This window comes from Trachypithecus francoisi, unplaced genomic scaffold (assembly GCF_009764315.1).
Source record: "Trachypithecus francoisi isolate TF-2019V2 unplaced genomic scaffold, Tfra_2.0 Lachesis_group6, whole genome shotgun sequence".
In the NCBI taxonomy this organism is placed as follows: Eukaryota; Metazoa; Chordata; class Mammalia; order Primates; family Cercopithecidae; genus Trachypithecus; species Trachypithecus francoisi.
The window spans coordinates 40,750,050-40,772,675 of record NW_022681471.1 but is presented as its reverse complement, the minus strand read 5'-3'; the positions used below and the strand labels follow the sequence as shown (position 1 = coordinate 40,772,675).

Genomic DNA, 22,626 nt, shown 5'->3' with positions numbered 1-22,626 from the left:
AGTTTTACCAAAGAGATGTATTGTGAGATGCCCAGACTTTGGGGATTTTGTTCAGGTTCGTTTTGTATTGCTAGAAGAAAGTTCAGAACTATCTAATTACATGGTTCTCAAACTTTAGTTGTATAAGAATTACAGTGCTTGTTAGAAAGGTAGGTTCCTGCGCCTACTGTCACAAAATTTGAGGTCAGGATGGGACCAGGAATCTCTTTTTTAAACAAGTGTGCCTAAGCATTCTGATGTAGGAGGCTGTGGATCATACTTTGAGAAAATACTGATTCTAAAGTAGCACCAAGCTTATTTGGAACTGCCAGGAGTGGCAACCATGTATTAGGGTAAAGGTTGCTTCATTCGTCACTGATCACTTGTCTTAAGGACTTTAGGCTTACGGAAACTACAGTAGTCGGAAGGCAAGGTGTATTAGTTATGTTTTGCTGTGTAACACTGTTACTACAAACTTGGCAGCTTAAAACAGCACACTTTTCTCACAATTTATGTGGATTAGGAATCTGGGCATGGCTTAGTTGGATCTTCTGCTGAGTGTCTCATAATACTGTAATGAGGATGTTGGTCAGGACTGAGTTCTTATCTGGAGCTTTGGACTGGAGAAAGATCTACTTCCCCACCCATGGTTCTTGGCAGCATTCAGTTCCTTTGAACTATAGGACTGAGAGCTTCAAGTTTTTGCTGTCAGTTGGCCGGAAGTAATTACCTCAGCTCTGCTACATTGTGGTGGTGAACATGGCTGCTTGCTTCCTTACAGGTGGCAGAGGAGAGAGAGAGAGACCAGTAAAATGAATGAGGCAGGGATCATAGGGATCCCCCTAAGAGTGTGTTCTCACAGGAGTTGTAAAATACAGGAGGTAATCTGCTAAGTATATTGTAGCACATACTTATAAAAAGGAAGTGTAAATGCAAATGTTGGAATGAAAAAGCATTTGCCTTAGTTTTAGAACTGAGCTAATTTACCACTAGGTGGTGGTGTAGTCGTTAGGCTTAAGATAAGTAAATTCTGCATTTATAAAAAGCTCTTTGCTCTAAATATTTTGAATTAGGATGGAAGAGTGGGGTGCCTGCTACAATGCTGAAAATATACCAGAGAGCTACAATAAAGGAACAGAAGAAACAAAGGTTTGATATTTTCTAAGGCAAAGAATTTTCATACCCATGACAAACTAGTTAAAGTCAGGTAGTATATTCTAGTTATATGGGTTGAGGGAGGAGTTGGTCATTTTCCTTTGTGAAAGTCTTACCTATCTTTAAACTTAAAATGCATGCTTAATGTTCTTTGAATTCTTATTTTTACAGAATTTTAGATTTTTCAGAACAAACTGAACACTTCAGAAATTTCCGGAGCAATATGCTTTTAAGTTAAATATTAGAAACCCAATATTTAGTTTGTAATCAGTCTTGTGACGCTAAGGTTTTTTTCATTAAGGAATACAATGCCTGTCTTTATTTTCTTCAAACTAGGTGATAATCATGGTTTAAAGTTAGAGAAACAGGAGAAATTTCACCATCCATATAGGACTAAAATCAAATAGGCCTTCAATTTGAGGCTACCTAAATAAGTCAAATACTATTACAGCAATCTCTGTGTGTACCTGAGGTGCTTGTAATTTTGGAATAGTATTGAATATAGTGAAATTCTAGGAAAGCAGAAGAAAAATGGTAGTTCCTTTGGAAATTTTAACAGGATTTGACCAAAATGAAGTAAGCTTCCGATATTTCCAGGTATTGTAGAGTACAGAAATACTTGCACCTCCATGTCTATATCATAACACTTCCTGAATAGCTCTGAATTTTTAATCCTGGTTTGTGTTGCATTGGTTTATAGGGATGTGTCCTGAGTCATTGCCTCATTTAGACATTATTTCCCTTCTGCCATCTAAAACCTTTTAGATTACTTGCATTTTGCTACTTTAGTCTCCTGATTTTTAAAATATATGGCAGTTTATTGTGCGATTTATTTCTTGTTTTAATAAAGCACAACTTTTCTTAAGAAGGAAGCAACTTAATTTTTCCTTCTTCATAGAAGGAAGACTAAGGATTGTGAGTTTCTAGCATGATTATTTTTGTTTTAGTCTCCAGAAAATCCATCAAAGATGCCCTTCCCCTATAAGGTGCTCAAAGCCCTGGATCCAGAAATCTATCGTAATGTAGAGTTTGATGTTTGGTTGGACAGCAGAAAAGGTAATGAAATATCAACAATGCTTTTGAATCCTGACAACTTCAGGAGTATAATTTTGCAAATTATGGTGAACACCTCTTATAAGAAATACTGTTATAAAAAACAGCTTGATGCTTTTTATCTTTATATATGATTTAAATCCACAGGAGGGAACATAGCTTCAGATGTGGGAGGGATCTTTTAGAGTCTGACGTTTGCCTGGGACTTCAACTTTGCAAAGACTGTAGTAGAGATAATTTTTAGATAGCTTTAAGAAACTTAGTGACTGAAAACAAGCTCATCTTAAATTCCAGGTGTTAAAACCACCTTCCTTGATAAATGAGTAGGTTAGGCCTGTGGGTCAAATCGGACACACCAACAGTTTTTATGTGGTCTGTGAGCTAAGAATGGTCTTTAATTCTTAAATGGCAGAAAAAATTAAAAGAATAATATATTGTGACACATGAAAATTACATAATTCAAATTTCAGCGTTCGTAACATTTTATAGCAGAGTTTGAGTAGTTCTGAGAGTCTTATGTATGGCCCAAGAAACTGAAAATACTTATTATCTGGCTCTTTACAGAAAAAGTTTACCAACCCTTGAAAACAGGTCATTGTTTCTCTCCTTATAAGATAACTAAAGTGATCAACCTAGGCCTTAGTTTTGCCTTCAAGATAAGCCTTTAGTATTTCACATTCAACTCCTTGATCCCTGGTAAACTTAGCTGTAGTTAATAATCTAGAATGAGGTTAAGACCTTGGGAAACACAGTAAGTTGTTAAAAAAAAATATAGGTTGATTTGAAGAAGCTGAATAGTGTTACTTTCAAATTGTACCTCATTAGTGTTTGACTATCTCTGATTAGAAACTCCCAATTTCCACGTATTTGTTTTTTCAAAGCACAAAATTATTCCGGCAGATCTCTTTAAATTAACTGCAGAAATAACTCATCCAGAATGATAGGATGGCCCTTTGGCACTTTACCCCTATTTTCACTTATAGTGGTAGCATTGTCAATGGCACTGTGGTAAAACGGTAAAAGTAAATGAGGAAATTAAATGATCTAGGAAAGGAACCAGTTTAGTTGAGCTTGAATCTTCATTTTCTTTTAATAGAACTTCAAAAATCTGATTACATGGAGTATGCTGGGAGACAGTACTATTTGGGAGACAAGTGTCAGGTTAGTTCCTTCTTCAAGAATCAGTAGTTTGTTTAAGAATGTGCTTGTAGTCATAATATGAGTTGAGCAAGACTTATTTACAAAGTACTAGAAACTTTTTTTATTTTTATTTTTAAAGAGATAGGGTCTAGCTCTGTTGCCTAGGCTGGAGTATAGTGGTATGATCATGGCTCACTGCAGCCTTGAACTCCTGGGCTCAAGTGATCCTCCTCCTCAGCCTCTCTAATGGCTGGGACTACAGGCACATACCACCATGCCTGGCTAAGTTTTTTAATTTTTCTTTTCTTTTTTTTTTTTTTTTGAAACGGAGTCTCGCGCTGCCGCCCAGGCTGGAGTGCTGTGGCCGGATCTCAGCTCACTGCAAGCTCCGCCTCCTGGGTTTAAGCCATTCTCCTGCCTCAGCCTCCCGAGTTGCTGGGACTACAGGCGCCCATCACCGCGCCCGGCTAGTTTTTTGTATTTTTTAGTAGAGACAGGGTTTCACCGTGTTAGCCAGGATGGTTTTTTTTTTTTTTTTTGAGACGGAGTCTTGCTCTGTCTCCCAGGCTCTGGAATGCAGTGGCGCGATCTTGGCTCACTGCAAGCTCCGCCTCCCGGGTTCACGCCTCAGCCTCCCAAGTAGCTGGGACTACAGGCGCCTGCCATCACGCCTGACAAATTTTTTGTATTTTTAGTAGAGACGGGATTCCACCATGTTAGCCAGGATGGTCTTGTTCTCCTGACCTCGTGATCCACCCACCTTGGCCTCCTAAAGGGCTAGGATTACAGGCATGAGCCACCGTACCTGGCCTATTTTTATTTTCTTTTATAGAAAGAGGGTCTTACTGTGTTGCCCAGGCTGGTCTCATTCCTGGCCTCAAGCAATCCTCCCACCTTGGCCTCTCAATGTTGGGATTACAGGCATGAGGCACCACACCCAGCCGGGAAAAAAAAAAAGTTTCTTTAATGTCTGTGTTAAATTTTAATTACAAATTTAGTGGTTAGATGTAAAGTTCTTTCAGTATGTGCTGCCTCCTTTGATCCAGACTGGCAGTGTTGATATGAATTACTTTAAAAACTAGACACTGAACTCTACTATTTGGGGAAAAGTGGTATTTTGTTTGGCGGTAGCCGTATCTGTCACTAGTTTTGAGACTAGATGTATTCTCTTTTCAGGTTTGCTTGGAATCAGATGGAAGATATTATAATGCTCATATCCAGGAAGTTGGAATTGAGAACAATTCAGTAACAGTCTTCATTGAAGAACTGGCAGAAAAGTAGGTATATGATAATTTGTTGAATTACTGAAATCTTTGGTTCCTGGTTCTATTTTGTAATATTAAATTGAGAATTACCAGGATGCTAGTAAGAGAACCAGAATTGTATCTAGTGTTGGCCTAGGATGACTTATCTTAAATTACAAAAGCATGTGCTGAAGTATGAAATCTCAATATAGGTATTAGATATGTATAAAAGTTTTCAAATCTTAGACACTAACCTACTTATTAGAAATATTAAGTACAACAGAATTCTGATACAAAACTGTTCACAGTAATTGCAAAGTTGGATTACTGAGCCTCTGCCAGTATGAAGATAAACTAATCTAGTCTTTCTCAAACTTTACCATGCACTGGAATTACCTGGAGGGCTTGTGAAAACACAAGATTAGTGAGCCCAGTCATTAAAGTTTCTGATTCAGTAAGTCTGAGGTGGGGCCCAAGAATTTTAATTTTGAACAAGTTTCCAGGTGATGGTAATGCTGCTGGTCCACTTTGAGAACCATTAAATGAGGCTATGCTTCCCTAACAACCAAAACATTTCAGCAGCTTAAAACAATAAGATCCTTTCTCCTTCATTTAGCATATCCGTAGTGGGTCAGCAAATGGGATCTGGTTCAACAGAGATCCTGTTTTAACACGTGCATCCATGATTATGGGGAATAAAATGAGAACAAACTGCTTGTCTGAATCTTAAAATGTCTCATACTTTATAAGCAGAGTGGTTTACATTCCCAAGCCTCATGTTAATGGAGTGGGGAGATTTAATCCTCCAAGGAGGTGCAGCAAATATTTGTGAACTAATATGGTCTACCAGTCTTTCTTCTGAAATGTGATCGGTACTAGAAACAGCAGTGAAATTGCACAAACTACTCTTAGGTTTTCTAAATTAATAACAAACAAGGAAACTGGTGTCAACCAGGTTTTAATAGAATACACTTGAAGTATAAGGGGTGGGCTACGTGTATTGAATGAGAGTTAAGTCTGTGTTGCAGTATCTTCATGGTGATACCTTTAACTTTTAAGGCATGTTGTTCCATTGGCTAACTTAAAACCAGTTACCCAAGTGATGCCTGCTCCTGCCTGGAATGCTATGCCCGGTCGGAAAGGAAGAGGTTATCAGAAAATCCCTGGGGGATATGTCCCAGAAATAGGTTTGTATGCTAAAGGTTGTTATTTTCCCCTTCATGTACCTGCTTTTACTTACCTACATTGTACTATTTTTTAAAGGTATGTCATATGTCTTGTTGTAGGTAGGGTTTCTCAACTTTAACACTACTGATAATGGAATGGATACTACTTCATTGTCGGGGGGCTGTCCTGTGCATTGTAGGGTGCTTCATAGCATCCCTGGCTTCTATCCACTAGAAACAAAAATGTTTCCAGACATTGCCAAATATTCCCTAGAGGAGAGAGAGGCAAAATTGTCCCTGGTTGAGAACCATGGTTCTTAAGGGACTTTGTATAAACTTGAGCACCATATTTGAGAGCTAAAAAGAAAAAAAAATGATATTGTGGAGATGAGGAGTAGAATGATGGTTACCAGAGGCTCAGAAGGGTAGTGGGGGTGGGGGATAAAGAGGGATTAGTTAATGGGTACAAAACTAGGTAGTAGGATCAAGATGTAGTATTTGGTAGCATTATAGGGTGACTATACTTAACAAATTACATATTTCAAAACAACTAGAGGACTGGATTTGGAATGTTCCCAACATAAAGAAATGGTAAATGTTTGAGGTGATAGATATTCCAGTTACCTTGATTTAATCATTATACATTGTATGCTTGTATCAAAATACTGCATGTACCACATAAATACGTACTGTTCTACACCTATACAAATTAATTTTAAAAACTTAAGCTGACATGGATCTTAACCTGAGGGGGAAAAATATTTCTTAGAGAACTAGGAAACACCTCATAGAAGCAGCCGGAGATATTAACAGGCATAGTTTATTAGAGAATAGTAATGTATGTGATTGGATGACTCAGTGTTTTGGGGGCTTTTTGTTTGTTTGTTTTGTTTTTCTTGAGACAATCTCACTGTGTCGCCCAGGCTGGAGTGCAGTTGCGCAATCTTGGCTCATTGCAACCTCCACCTTCCAGGCTCAAGCAATTCTCCTGCCTCAGACTTCTGAGTAGCTGGGATTATAGGCACACACTACCACGCCTGGCTAATTTTTGCATTTTCAGTAGAGACGGGGTTTCACCATGTTGACTAGGCTGTCCTTGAACTCCTGACCTCAGGTGATCCACCCGCCTCGGCTTTCCAAAGTGCTGGGATTACAGGCGTGAGCCACCGGGCCTGGCCATGGGTGACTCAGTGTTTTGATGACCTATACTAACCTGCCCATACTAGGGATAGTGCCGAGATATACCTATTGATACAGAAATTACCTGCTGGTTTTGTCCTTCCAAATAAAAGATTTAGTATATCCTTCAAAAATACAAAAATTCCCTCTCTATGTTTATTTGGTTTGTTCCTAGGGGAAGCATTGGAAAGTTTAAGGCAGTGTGGTGGTGACAGTACACTGGGCCTTTTGCTTTGATTATGAGCTGATTTGCTACTTCTTTGTTTGCCTGAAAGTTATATCAGAGATGGACATAAAGCAACAGAAGAAGATGTTCAAGAAAATTCGAGGGAAAGAAGTTTACATGACTATGGCTTACGGCAAGGGAGAACCCGTCCTCCCACCCAGGCTACAGCACAGTATGCGTTATGGGCATGATCCTCCAATGCACTACTCACAGACAGCTGGCAATGTTATGTCTAATGAACATTTTCATCCTCAACATCCATCTCCGAGACAAGGTCGGGGATATGGGATGCCCAGGTAAGACATTGACAGATTTGTATTTTCATGGTCTAGGGAAATATGAAGCAGTTGAAGAGATCCAAGAAGATAGAATGCCATCAAGATGAGGGTCTGTGTGACATACAGACTGTATTTCATTAATAATAAATAGGCCTAATGCCAATATTGCAGAGAGCAGAGCCCTTTCTAGTTGAATGTTTTTAGAAAGACAGATTAGTTCTATTTAACTACAGAGACTGACTACTTAGATACTGGTGAATAGAGAGTTTTCTTTTTTTTTCTTTATTCTTAGGAATTCATCTCGGTTTATAAACAGGCACAACATGCCGGGCCCTAAAGTTGATTTTTACCCAGGCCCAGGTAAAAGGTGTTGCCAGAGCTTTGATAACTTCTCTTATAGATCTCGGTGAGTATTGTGTTGAAAGTCAGAGAAAATGGGTAAGTCTGATTTCATTGCTGAACATTAATGTTTTAAAAAGTGTTAACTTTGAGATATTTGAACTGTTGTTTAGAAGTTAGGAACAAGTTATATTTCATCATTTTTACTTTTTTATTCTTTGAACCACTTAAGTTCATTTAGACGTAGTCACCGCCAGATGAGTTGTATGAACAAGGAGTCCCAGTATGGATTTGCCCCAGGGAATGGACAGATGCCCAGGGGCTTAGAAGAAACGATTACTTTTTATGAAGTTGAAGAAGGGGATGAGACTGCTTATCCAACTTTACCTGTGAGTGGATCAATGCTTTACTCAAAAAGCTGTTTACTTTTTTCATTTATTTTTTGAAGTAAAGGCAATGTGGATAAATTTTAGATTTTGTACAAATAACCAAACAAAGCCTTTTCTGAAAAATGAAAATGAGAAAAAGAGACATTTTCTCCCAGCTGTTCCTAGAAAAGGGAATAGAGGTAGACTTAATCTTGCCTATAGAGTATGTGTTAATATTTTCTGTTTTCTTGATTGTGACTTCATATTTTTTGTATTCTAACTGCGTGGAAAACAATTACAGAGTTCTCTTACAACAGAAGTTCACATTGTTAGGCTAGTTTTTAAACTGCCTTTTAAAACGTCCCTGTAGCTTTTTTTTCCTGACTATATAGTGAGAATTACAGTATATGTGTCTCTTTGATACAGAATCATGGAGGTCCCTCTACAATGGTTCCTGCTACTTCAGGATGCTGTGTTGGAAGGCGGGGACATAGCTCAGGCAAACAGACTTTGAATTTAGAGGAGGGCAATGACCAGAGTGAAAATGGTGAGTCAATTACAGTTAAATATTTTTTAAAAGATTCTTGTGGCATTGGCACATCAGGACGGTGAAGTAGACCAGTTTGGTTTTGGGGTCTCTCTCTGTTCCACTAGCTTAGTTTTGAAAGATTTATATAAGTTCTTAATGCTTGCTGGGTTTTTGAATATGTCCTGATATTTCTCAGAAGAATCGACTTCTATTTCAGTAGGCTGCTACATTGTTATAACTTGTTTTCAGCTCTCTGCATAGGTCTTTAGTGAGTTTTTTACTTGGTGTCAGATACCAGTATGGAAAACATCTATTCGTTATTAGTAAGGCACTATTACTATACTATACAATATACAACTATACAGCTATACAACTATAATATACAACTATACAAATACACAACTATATAGTTGTCCTCATCATTTGCATATGTTAGGCTTTTTGTGTGACTGGCTATTATTTTTTAAGACTGCTATGAAGTAACTTCTTTGACCAAATAAGTCTATTTGATCTATAAACATTCCTCTTTATTGAACCCTGTGTGATACCCACTCTACTAAGTCATTATATTCATAATATAGTCCCTCATGTGTTCTTCTGAGGAATGTGCTGTCCCTATTTTACATATGAGGAAATTGAGATTCAGAGGATAAATGACATGGCCACGGTCATATCCTTGGTAAATGGCAGAGATATAATTTTTTATAACTGTTTTATTGAGATATAATTTACATATCATACAATTAAACTAAAGAATACAATTCAGTGGGTTTTTTATTTAGAGTTGCATACCATCAGCACAATTAATATTACGACATTTTTTATCACCACAGTAGTGAAATCCTGTGCCCATTAGGAGCCATTCCCCATTTGCCCCAACCCCCAGCTCTTGGCAGCCATCAGTCTGTTTTCTGTCTCTATGGATTTGCCTCTGCTGGACATTTTATATAATTGGAATCATATACACACACATACCCTTAATAGTTTTTATATTGACTCCTACCATGGAATGTGTTTATTTTTACCTTGTTCCTTTTCAAAGATACTGTAAATGTCTATTGAAACAATTGTGGAGCATTGAATGGCTTAAGGAGGTGTCAGGCATTCCCAATGACTTGACTTATGAATAAGTTTCTTATTTTCTTGTGGTACTCTTTTTTTTTTCTGCTAGTATGGAAAAAAATAGATATTTTTAGGAATTTAATGAGTGAAAAAATCTAGTACAAGAATGATCCGTGAAAACTTTGTACATGTGTGCATGCATGCGCTTAAGGACATTTACTGTCTGCTGTCTTATTTAGATGACCCTTTTGTCTTTTAGCTCTATGGGTGGTGTGGCATATTTGAAATAACCAAATCTTTGCTCCCACCTTAAATCTGGAGGAGTTTCATGCATGTGTGTTTGATAAGTGGTGTGTTTAATAATCAAATTTAGTTTAGAACTGCTGGGTTATATTTGGTGGAAAACCATCTGATTGAATATTGACTTTCTCTGAATTTCAGTGGTACAGAAATCTTAAAAGTAGTTCAGTCTACTGAGCCATCCTTTGAGGACACACTGATTTTACATGTATTACTTACATGAAACAGATTGAAAAACAGATGAGGCATAACATATTCCCTTAATGTCCACTTAAGGAAACAGTGGATTATACTCATACTTTATAGTCACCATTGAGTATTTAGTATATGTAAAGCACTCTGCTAAGTTACTTTTACTTCCATTAACCATCCTCAAAAGGCCTATGAGCTAGGTACTGTTATTCCATTTTACAGTGAAGAATTGAGGCACAGAGATTAAATAACTTGCCTAAAGTAGTGTAGTTAATCAGAATTCAAATCTAGGCAGTCCTCATTTCAGAGCCTATGTGCTTAATCACCACACTGTAGCCTCACTGGAAAAATTGGACACAACTGAGTTTTCACCTCTGCCTGACCTCTAAGAGCTAAGTGGATTTTTGGAGGAGAAATTTGTACAGCGTACAGCTAATCTCTGGCTTCAATATCTGTTGACTAGTGTGAAAGCTCATATCACTTTCCAGGATGTATGCATTTTAGTTTTGAACATATAACCATAAAACTGGTGGAAAAAGCAAGTGCTGGCCATTTGGCTCTGCTGAGCTAAAAAGACCTATATAAACACATTTCTTCTGTCTTGTCTTTTTTCCCCAGGGGAATATCATGAAGAATATCTTTATCGTGCAGGTCAGTAAGATCTAGAAGTGATCTGGCATTCATCATTGTTTATAGAATTTCAAGCTATAAAATAATGCTCATTTTTTACTTTGGCTATATTCTCTAGAGCCAGACTATGAAACTTCAGGTGTTTATAGCACAACTGCATCTACAGCAAACTTGGTAGGTATTTAATAATAGCAAAGAGTTATAGCTCCTACTATGTACTGGGGCACTGTTAAGAGCTATACATATAAATGTATTTAAGTCAGAACAACCCTGTGAGGCTTAGTATCATTCTCATTTTGAAGATGAAGAAATTGAGATAGAAATTAACTCGTTTTCTAGAACTAATATATTTAGAGTTATTCTAGAGATATTCTAACATAGGCAGTAATGATCTTTTAGAAGGTTTTATTTTTTTATTATAATGGATCATACATCTCAATATAACAAAAATTTGCTTCTCCTTTATGCTACATGTCTAGTAGAGGTCTATAGAAGGGCTTGCTCAAGTACTCAGGCTGATAGAAATTCATCCACGATTGCCAAGGCAGGAGATAAAATTTGGTAACTGGTGCACTGGCTCTTACAGCTTCCACCAGAGGTGATACATGTCACTTTCTTTTCCATTCACTGACCAGAGCAGGTCCCACTGAAGAGTCTAACTTCTTTGTGCCTGGAAGGCAAAAAGAAACATTTTAACAGCACTAAGAACTGTATCATTCAACTTGCCTTCCCTCTCATAGGCAGAATACTTGTTTCTACGTCAAAGGAGGCATCCTAAAAGGTCCCATTCAGTGTAATCAAACTCAAAGCCTAGGATTTCTGAGCTATGTGTATACTTGTTATATTGGGTCCAGATGTAGCTTCTTGTGATCTTGAGACCTAAAACCAAAAATATGGAGGTTTTCTATTTTTCCCCCCTCCCTCCCCAGTTTACAGTGCTGAAGCAGGGACTGAAATTTCTATTCAGAAAGGGAGAAAATGGGGAATAAAAAAACAGTTACTGGCCTGTAGCAATTCTGAGACCTTCATGGGCAGACGTTGTAAGGGCCCCCAACGTGTTAATGGGACTCTTCCCTGGAGGAACTCTTGTTTGTTTATTTTCTGGGGCTCTTGGTTACTCCCAAGGCCCATCCTTCCTGGCAATATTTGGAGTAGGCATTGGAGAATAATCCTTCCTTGGCAACAGAGCAGCTTTCTAAGCTTGCTACTTACAGAAGATTGGAGGCGCAAGGGTGGTTTTATCTCAGTTGAATGGTTTTAGTTCTGACTCGTGATTTCTTTGGCTATAAGATTAATTTATTCTGCTTCTGTTTGATTTCTTTTGGTTTCATGTACCAATAGCCAAACTACAATTCTTTTCTATATATATACTACTAGGATTTGCTATAATTCTTTGTGGTTTTATCGTTATTTCTGTCTTATTTGATTGCAAGTGGCTTGAGTTCATCAGGCATTGATGGAAGAGCCATGCCTTTTGGACATTTTTCTACAAGCCATTTTGTTGAAGTGCAAGGATTTACTAGGTGTTACATCCTTAGTTGAACTCGGACTTTGAGACATCTTAATGCACTCGGGTTTTAACCAAAGAGTTGATTCTTGCTGCGAGGTCAAGTTTTCATTGTTTGTCGTCATTGAAACCATTCATCAATACTATGTTTTATAGTTTAGGGTTGAAACAGTTATTCCTTCAACCCTGTGAGTCCCTGTATTCAAGGAATCTATTCCCTTTCATTCCTGCCTGCAAACTACTAATTCTGTCCTACACACACCTGTCTTAAAATAACTTGCTTTAAACCATACCAACAGTAATCAAAACACAATACTAACATCCAGTCTTCTAAATTGCTTACCCTGAGAGCTGCATGTTCATAATCTCCTTCTTAATTAGGATTTTGTTATTGCTGTACCCTACTTCTAGTTACCAATTTCTGTTTTAGTCAAGCTAGGTTATGCTGCAGTAACAACCCCCAAAGTCTCAGTGACTTAACTCAGGAAAAGTTGTTCATGCTAATGTTATATAGTTCAATGCGAGTTGGCAGCAGGCTGCCAGACTGTGACTGTTCTTCATAGTCACTCAGGGACCCAGGCTGATGGGCACATGCCATCATGATCATCGCAGCAGGGCAAAAGGTACAGAAATTGAACACTGACTCATAACGGTTCTGTTCATATTTTATTGACGAGTAGCATGGTCATTCTTGACTTTGGATGGAGCTGGGAAGGGCAGTCCTACCGTCTATTCAGGAGAACTGGAATATTTATGAAGAACTTGAATAACTACCTTAAATTCTCTAATTATGACTAATCTTAACTGTGGCAGCTTCGTGTACTAATTTTTTGTTTTTACTGTTTAGACAGTATACCTTAGGAAGGAGAAGAAAACTCTGATACGTAATTCTCTGTTTTTTCTCCTTCCCTTACTTTGCTCCTTCCAGAGAAAGTTTTTCCCCCATTTCCTGCCACCATTACTATTCTCATATCATGTGCTTTTGATATCACCTTTTGAAGTAGCCATCCAAGTGAAAAGGCAAGTAAGAATCTTACCATGAGGATGACAATACTTTTTTTTCTGTTCCTTCAGTTTCACTTGTCACATGTTCCTTTTTGTTCTGAATTTAAACAACTCCAGTGGCTTTCAATCTCTTCATATGTTCCAAGCCCCCGCCCCCATCACCAAATCCATAGCAAATTTCTGTTGTTGCTAAAATAAAGGATAAATGTCTTCAGAATTATCAGCATACATTTAAAAAAAACTCATTTTTAATTTTCAATTTCAGTAGGTTTTTTGGAGAACAGGTGGTGGTTGGTTACAATGAATAAATTCTTTAGTGGTGAATTCTGAGATTTCAGTGCACCCATCACTTGAGGAGTGTACCACTGTACCCAATGTATAGTCTTTCATCCCTCATCTACTTCCCACCATTTCCCCCAAGTCCCCAAAGTCCATTGTATCATTCTTATGCCTTTGTGTCCTCATAGCTTACCATCCACTTATGAGTGAGAACATAGAGTGCTTGGTTTTCCATTCCTGAGTTACTTCACTTAGAATAATGGTCTTTAATTCCATTTAGTTGGTTCAAATGCCATTATTTTGTTTCTTTGTATGGCTGAGTAGTATTCCGTGGTATATATACACTACATTTTCTTTGTTCACTTGTTGATTGATGGACATTTGGGCTGGTTCCATATTCTTGCAATTGCAAATTGTGCTGCTATAAACATATATGTACTAGTATCTTTTTTGTGTAATGACTTATTTTCCTCTGGGTACATACCCAGGAGTGGGATTGCTGGATCAAATGGTAGTTCTGCTTTTAGTTCTTTAAGGAATCTCCACACTGTTTTCCATAGTGGAAAATAGTGTACACAGTTGTGCTAGTTTACATTCCCACCAACAGTATAAAAATGTTCCCTTTTCACCACATCCATGCCAACATCTATTTTTTTTTTTTTTTTTTTTTTTTACTTAAGTTCTAGGGTACATGTGCATAACGTACAGGTTTGTTACATATGTATACTTGTGCCATGTTGGTGTGCTGCACCCATCACTCGTCAGCACCCATCAATTCATCATTTATATCAGGTATAACTCCCAGTGCAATCCCTCCCCCCTCCCCCCTCCCCATGATAGGCCCCGATGTGTGATGTTCCCCTTCCCAGTCCAAGTGATCTCATTGTTCAGTTCCCACCTATGAGTGAGAACATGCGTGTTTGGTTTTCTGTTCTTGTGATAGTTTGCTGAGAATGATGGTTTCCAGCTGCATCCATGTCCCTACAAAGGATGCAAACTCATCGTTTTTTATGGCTGCATAATATTCCATGGTGTATATGTGCCACATTTTTTTAATCCAGTCTGTCACAGATGGACATTTGGGTTGATTCCAAGTCTTTGCTATTGTGAAGAGTGCCGCAATAAACATACGTGTGCATGTGTCTTTATAGCAGCATGATTTATAATCCTTTGGGTATATACCCAGTAGTGGGATGGCTGGGTCATATGGTACATCTAGTTCTAGATCCTTGAGGAATTGCCATACTGTTTTCCATAATGGTTGAACTAGTTTACAATCCACCAACAGTGTAAAAGTGTTCCTATTTCTCCACATCCTCTCCAGCACCTGTTGTTTCCTGACTTTTTAATGATTGCCATTCTAACTGGTGTGAGATGGTATCTCATTGTGGTTTTGATTTGCATTTCTCTGATGGCAAGTGATGATGAGCATTTTTTCATGTGTCTGTTGGCTGTATGAATGTTCTTTTGAGAAATGTCTGTTCATATCCTTTGCCCACTTTTTGATGGAGTTGTGTGTTTTTTTCTTGTAAATTTGTTTGAGTTCCTTGTAGATTCTGGATATTAGCCCTTTGTCAGATGAGTAGGTTGCAAAAATGTTCTCCCATTCTGTAGGTTGCCTGTTCACTCTGATGGAAGTTTCTTTTGCTGTGCAGAAGCTCTTTAGTTTAATCAGATTCCCTTTGTCAATTTTGGCTTTTGCTGCCGTTGCTTTTGGTGTTTTAGACATGAAGTCCTTGCCTATGCCTATGTCCTGAATGGTACTACCTAGGTTTTCTTCTAGGGTTTTTATGGTATTAGGTCTAACATTTAAGTCTCTAATCCATCTTGAATTAATTTTCGTATAAGGGGTAAGGAAAGGATCCAGTTTCAGCTTTCTACTTATGGCTAGCCAGTTTTCCCAGCACCATTTATTCATAGGGAGTCCTTTCCCCATTTCTTGTTTCTCTCAGGTTTGTCAAAGATCGTGGCTGTAGATGTGTGGTATTATTTCTGAGGACTCTGTTCTGTTCCATTGGTCTATATCTCTGTTTTGGTACCAGTACCATGCTGTTTTGGTTACTGTAGCCTTGTAGTATAGTTTGAAGTCAGGTAGCGTGATGCCTCCAGCTTTGTTCTTTTGACTTAGGATTGTCTTGGCAATGCAGGCTCTTTTTTGGTTCCATATGAACTTTAAAGCAGTTTTTTCCAGTTCTCTGAAGAAACTCATTGGTAGCTTGATGGGGATGGCATTGAATCTATAAATCACCTTGGGCAGTATGGCCGTTTTCACGATATTGATTCTTCCTATCCATGAGCATGGTATGTTCTTCCATTTTTTAGTGTCCCCTTTGATTTCACTGAGCAGTGGTTTGTAGTTCTCCTTGAAGAGGTCCTTTACATCCCTTGTAAGTTGGATTCCTAGGTATTTTATTCTCTTTGAAGCAATTGTGAATGGAAGTTCATTCATGATTTGGCTCTCTGTTTGTCTGTTACTGGTGTATAAGAATGCTTGTGATTTTTGCACATGATTTTGTATCCTGAGACTTTGCTGAAGTTGCTTATCAGCTTAAGGAGATTTTGGGCTGAGACAATGGGGTTTTCTAAATATACAATCATGTCATCTGCAAACAGGGACATTTGACTTCTTCTTTTCCTAACTGGATACCCTTGATTTCTTTCTCTTGCCTGATTGCCCTAGCCAGAACTTCCAACACTATGTTGAATAGGAGTGGTGAGAGAGGGCATCCCTGTCTTGTGCCAGTTTTCAAAGGGAATTTTTCCAGTTTTTGCCCATTCAGTATGATATTGGCTGTGGGTTTGTCATAAATAGCTCTTATTATTTTGAGGTACGTTCCATCAATACCGAATTTATTGAGCGTTTTTAGCATGAAGGGCTGTTGAATTTTGTCAAAAGCCTTTTCTGCATCTATTGAGATAATCATGTGGTTCTTGTCTTTGGTTCTATTTATATGCTGGATTACGTTTATTGATTTGCGAATGTTGAACCAGCCTTGCATCCCAGGGATGAAGCCCACTTGATCATGGTGGATAAGCTTTTTGATGTGCTGCTGAATCCGGTTTGCCAGTATTTTATTGAGGATTTTTGCATGATGTTCATCAGGGATATTGGTCTAAAATTCTCTTTTTTTGTTGTGTGTCTCTGCCAGGTTTTGGTATCAGGATGATGTTGGCCTCATAAAATGAGTTAGGGAGGATTCCCTCTTTTTCAATTGATTGGAATAGTTTCAGAAGGAATGGTACCAGCTCCTCTTGTACCTCTGGTAGAATTCAGCTGTGAATCCATCTGGTCCTGGACTTTTTTTGGTTGGTAGGCTATTAATTATTGCTTCAATTTCAGAGCCTGCTATTGGTCTATTCAGGGATTCAACTTCTTCCTGGTTTAGTCTTGGAAGAGTGTAAGTGTCCAGGAAATTATCCATTTCTTCTAGATTTTCTAGTTGATTTGCGTAGAGGTGTTTATAGTATTCTGATGGTAGTTTGTATTTCTGTGGGGTCCGTGGTGATATCCCCTTTATCATTTTTTATTGCGTCTATTTGATTCCTCTCTCTTTTCTTCTTTATTAGTCTTGCTAGCGGTCTGTCAATTTTGTTGATCTTTTCAAAAACCAACTCCTGGATTCATTGATTTTTTGGAGGGTTTTTTGTGTCTCTATCTCCTTCAGTTCTGCTCTGATCTTAGTTATTTCTTGCCTTCTGCTAGCTTTTGAATGTGTTTGCTCTTGCTTCTCCAGTTGTTTTAATTGTGATGTTAGAGTGTCAATTTTAGATCTTTCCAGCTTTCTCTTGTGGGCATTTAGTGCTATAAATTTCCCTCTACACACTGCTTTAAATGTGTCCCAGAGATTCTGGTATGTTGTATCTTTGTTCTCATTGGTTTCAAAGAACATCTTGATTTCTGCCTTCATTTCGTTATGTACCCAGTAGTCATTCAGGAGCAGGTTGTTCAGTTTCCATGTAGTTGAGCGGTTTTGAGTTTCTTAGTCCTGAGTTCTAGTTTGATTGCACTGTGGTCTGAGAGACAGTTTGTTATAATTTCTGTTCTTGTACATTTGCTGAGGAGTGCTTTACTTCCAATTATGTGGTCAATTTTGGAATAAGTGCGATGTGGTGCTGAGAAGAATGTATATTCTGTTGATTTGGGGTGGAGAGTTCTATAGATGTCTATTAGGTCCGCTTGGTGCAGAGCTGAGTTCAATTCCTGGATATCCTTGTTAAGTTTCTGTCTCGTTGATCTGTCTAATGTTGACAGTGGAGTGTTGAAGTCTCCCATTATGATTGTATGGGAGTCTAAGTCTCTTTGTAAGTCTCTAAGGACTTGCTTTATGAATGTGGGTGCTCCTGTATTGGGTGCATATATATTTAGGATAGTTAGCTCTTCCTGTTGAATTGATCCCTTTACCATTATGTAATGGCCTTCTTTGTCTCTTTTGATCTTTGATGGTTTAGAGTCTGTTTTATCAGAGACTAGGATTGCAACCCCTGCTTTTTTTTGTTCTCCATTTGCTTGGTAGATCTTCCTCCATCCCTTTATTTTGAGCCTATGTATGTCTCTGCATGTGAGATGGGTCTCCTGAATACAGCAGACTGATGGGTCTTGACCCTTTATCCAGTTTGCCAGTCTGTGTCTTTTAATTGGAGCATTTAGTCCATTAACATTTAAGGTTAATATTGTTATGTGTGAACTTGATCCTGCCATTATGATATTAACTGGTTATTTTGCTTGTTAGTTGATGCAGTTTCTTCCTAGCCTCGATGGTCTTTACATTTTGGCATGTTTTTGCAATGGGTACTGGTACTGGTTGTTCCTTTCCATGTTTAGGGCTTCCTTCAGGGTCTCTTGTAAGGCAGGCCTGGTGGTGACAAAATCTCTAAGCATTTGCTTATCTGTAAAGGATTTTATTTCTCCTTCACTGATGAAACTTAGTTTGGCTGGATATGAAATTCTGGGTTGAAAATTCTTTTCTTTAAGAATGTTGAATATTGGCCCCCACTCTCTTCTGGCTTGCAGAGTTTCTGCCGAGAGGTCTGCTGTTAGTCTGATGGGCTTCCCTTTGTGGGTAACCCGACCTTTCTCTCTGGCTGCCCTTAAGATTTTTTCCTTCATTTCAACTTTGGTGAATCTGGCAATTATGTGTCTTGGAGTTGCTCTTCTCGAGGAGTATCTTTGTGGTGGTCTCCGTATTTCCTGAATTTGAATGTTGGCCTGCCCTACTAGGTTGGGGAAGTTCTCCTGGATGATATCCTGAAGAGTGTTTTCCAACTTGGTTCCATTTTCCCCCTCACTTTCAGGCACCCCAATCAGACGTAGATTTGGTCTTTTTACATAATCCCATACTTCTTGCAGGCTTTGTTCATTTCTTTTTTTCTTTTTTTTTCTTTTGGTTTCTCTTCTCGCTTCATTCATTCATTTGATCCTCAATCGCTGATACTCTTTCTTCCAGTTGGTCAGTCGGTTACTTAAGCTTGTGGATTTGTCACGTATTTCTTGTGTCATGGTTTTCATCTCTGTCATTTCATTTATGACCTTCTCTGCATTAATTATTCTAGCTATCAATTCTTCCACTCTTTTTTCAAGATTTTTAGTTTCTTTGCGCTGGGTACGTAATTCCTCCTTTATCTCTGAGAAGTTTGATGGACTGAAGCCTTCTTCTCTCATCTCGTCAAAGTCATTCTCTGACCAGCTTTGATCCGTTGCTGGCATGAGCTGCGCTCCTTTGCAGGGGGAGATGCGCTCTTATTTTTTGAATTTCCAGCTTTTCTGCCCTGCTTCTTCCCCATCTTTGTGGTTTTATCTGCCTCTGATCTTTGATGATGGTGACGTACTGATGGGGTTTTGGTATAGGTGTTCTTCCTGTTTGATAGTTTTCCTTCTAATAGTCAGGACCCTCAGCTGTAGGTCTGTTGGAGATTGCTTGAGGTCCACTCCAGACCCTGTTTGCCTGGGTATCAGCAGCAGAGGTTGCAGAAGATAGAATATTGCTGAACAGCGAGTGTACCTGTCTGATTCTTCCTTTGAAGCTTCCTCTCAGGAGTGTACTCCACCCTGTGAGGTGTGGGGTGTCAGACTGCCCCTAGTGGGGGCTGTCTCCCAGTTAGGCTACTCAGGGGTCAGGGACCCACTTGAGCAGGCAGTCTGTCCGTTCTCAGATCTCAACCTCCGTGTTGGGAGATCCACTGCTCTCTTCAAAGCTGTCAGACAGAGTCGTTCAGGTCTGCACAGGCCTCTGCTGCTTCCCCTGTTGTTTTTTAGCTGTGCCCTGTCCCCAGAGGTGGAGTCTACAGAGACAGGCCGGTTCCTCCTTGAGCTGCTGTGAGCTCCACCCAGTTCGAGCTTCCCAGTGGCTTTGTTTACCTACTTAAGCCTCAGCAATGGCGGGCGCCCCTCCCTCAGCCTCCCTGCTGCCATTTTGGTTAGATTGCAGACTGCTGTGCTAGCAATGAGGGAGGCTCCGTGGCCGTGGGACCCTCCCGGCCAGGTGTGGGTATAATCTCCTGGTGTGCCCATTTGCTTAAAGCACAGTATTGGGGTGGGAATTACCTTATTTTCCAGGTGTTGTGTGTCTCAGTTCCCCTGGCTAGGAAAAGGGATTCCCTTACCCCTTGCGCTTCCCAGGTGAGGCAATGCCTCGCCCTGCTTCAGCTCTCACTGGTCGGGCTGCAGCAGCTGACCAGCACCGATTGTCCGGCACTCCCCAGTGAGATGACCCCAGTACCTCAGTTGAAAATGTAGAAATCACCGGTCTTCTGTGTCGCTCGCGCCGGGAGTTGGAGACTGGAGCTGTGCGTATTCGGCTATCTTGCTCCGCCCCCCCTGGTATTTTTTATTATGGCCATTCTTGCAGGAGTGAGACAGTATTGCATGATGGTTCTTATTTGCATTTCCCTGATAATTGGTGATGTTGAGCATTTTTCATATGTTTGTTGACCATTTGTGTATCTTCTTTTGAGAATTGTCTATGTCCTTAGCTCACTTTTTGATGGATTTTTTTTTTCTTGCTGATTTGAGTTTCTTGTAGATTCTTGATATTAGTCCTTTGTCGAATGTATAGATTGCTAGATCGTGAAGATTTCCTGCCACTCTGTGGGTTGTCTGTCTGTTTACTCTGCTGATTATTTCTTTTTGCTGTGCAGAAGCTTTTTTGCTTAATTAAGTCCCATCTATTTATCTTTGTTTTTGTCCAACGCAGGGCTCTTTGAATAAAGATTTCCAGGCACAGCCTCCTAAGAACTCATGAACATTTATTTATACTTCTTATTTCCATGTCTAACACTCAAATAAATGTTTCTGTAGAAGCATTTGGTATTCACTTGGGAACTTCTGAGCCAGGGCAAATGCTTGCTTTTTGGCAGGGGCTTTGGCTATACTTGAACACAGACTTTGGAATTGTCCATGTTAAGTGGGGCTCACCTTTTCACAGTAAGGCACCTCTCATTGTTTCCTGTGATTTCCTTTCCCTGTTCTGTCTGTGCTCTTACTAATGTAACCAATCTCTGCTGCTAGAGTTCTTTCTGCCATGACAGTCTTATCATGCATGAGTCCAAGCCATTCAACATCATTTTTACTTTTAGAAAGACAGGGTCTTAAGCCAGAGGAGAATGATATTTGAATCTTACAGTATCTGTTAAATCCCACTTAGATAAAATGCAGCTGAATAACCAGTTTACCCTTGTACCAAGCTACATATTCAGATAGAATGCCTTTTTTTTTTTTTTTTTTTAGCAAAACTATTGTTGGTCCTATGGTACTTGAAGCTTTTAAGGCAAAGATCACTGAAAAGGTGTTTAGATTTCAATTATCAGTTACATTTTAGTATCTACATCAGGTCTTGAGTTAGATGTGTTGAGGATTTCTGTAGATATGTAACAAAACAGTCACCTACATCACATTTTAGAGTGACAACTTTTAGAGCTTTGTCTTAGGAGTCACTTCCAAATTTGAAGTATTTCAGGACTGAACATTTTCATATAGTTGAAGCAAAGTTATTGATGTGGTTTTTTTTAATGTAACTATATTTTTGTATTCATTAAAGTCTCTTCAGGACAGAAAATCATGTTCTATGTCTCCTCAGGACACAGTTACCTCATACAACTACCCCCAGAAGGTAATCTCGTAGTGTTATTAAGCAGTTACAATGGCCTGAACAGAGAAAAATGAATTTTCTCTTTTCATTTACCTTCATCATACTTCAAAGCAACTGCTTTCGTTCCTTTAGGTATTATTGTACCTTCCGGTGTCTGACACAGTGATTAGTAAATTAATTCAACAAATTATTGAGCATCTACTGTGTTCCAGACACTGTTCTATGTGCTGGCTTTAGATTACTCATAGTTTACTGTGAACCTCTTTTATATAAAGAGTGAGTTAATCTAAATTACCCGTCAATTCTGTCTCATTAACTGAAACTAATTTTAAAGCTTTCCTGTAGAATGGAGAGTCAGCATTATAAAAAGGTAGCTGAAACCATAGGAGTAAACAAGATCATCCTGGGCAAAGGAAGAGGTTGAGAAGGGTATCTGGAACAGAGCCATGAATTATCAAATTTTAGAAAATGGGCAGAGAAGGAACATCCAAGGAGGGAGGAAAAGCATGAGAGAGGAATGTTATGGAAGCCCTAAGAAGAGAATGTTTCAAGGAGCAGCCAGGTGTCAGTTGCTGCCAAGAGGTCAAGCAACATAAGGCTTAACAAAAGTCTATTAAGATTTGTTGCCATAGAGACCACTGGTGACTTTGAATACAGTTTCAGAGAACCAGTGGGGGTAGCAGCCACACTGCAGTTGGGTGGTAAGAAAATGGAGACTCCCAGTGAGGACAGTATGTTCAAGAAGCTTCTGTTACCATTTATTGAATATCTTTCTGTGCACAGCCCTGTACTGGGTGCTGTGGAAAAATAGTTTATTCTCTTAAGGAGCTGTGGCCTAAGCAGAAAAAAAAATACAGTCTTACAATGTTATAAAAAATGCAAGGCACCTTTTCTCTTTAAAAAAGAAAAAA

At 38.9% G+C, this 22,626-nt stretch overlaps 1 protein-coding gene across 12 annotated transcripts in view; it reads left to right on the top strand.

Annotated features, from left to right (window-relative positions):
- Positions 1-22,626, top strand: part of ALG13 (ALG13 UDP-N-acetylglucosaminyltransferase subunit) — an 89,359-nt gene that overhangs the window by 40,202 nt on the left and 26,531 nt on the right. For 11 of the 12 annotated variants that reach the window (XM_033200875.1, XM_033200883.1, XM_033200881.1 and 8 more), the window contains 12 exons: positions 1,053-1,128; positions 2,082-2,190; positions 3,284-3,348; positions 4,504-4,604; positions 5,631-5,758; positions 7,192-7,438; positions 7,713-7,826; positions 7,992-8,148; positions 8,554-8,674; positions 10,829-10,861; positions 10,959-11,014; positions 21,665-21,736. In XM_033200875.1, coding sequence (XP_033056766.1) covers positions 1,053-1,128; positions 2,082-2,190; positions 3,284-3,348; positions 4,504-4,604; positions 5,631-5,758; positions 7,192-7,438; positions 7,713-7,826; positions 7,992-8,148; positions 8,554-8,674; positions 10,829-10,861; positions 10,959-11,014; positions 21,665-21,736 — 1,279 coding nt within the window. The remainder of the gene's footprint in view (positions 1-1,052; positions 1,129-2,081; positions 2,191-3,283; positions 3,349-4,503; positions 4,605-5,630; positions 5,759-7,191; positions 7,439-7,712; positions 7,827-7,991; positions 8,149-8,553; positions 8,675-10,828; positions 10,862-10,958; positions 11,015-21,664; positions 21,737-22,626) is intronic. The other variant, XM_033200876.1, reaches the window with a different exon arrangement.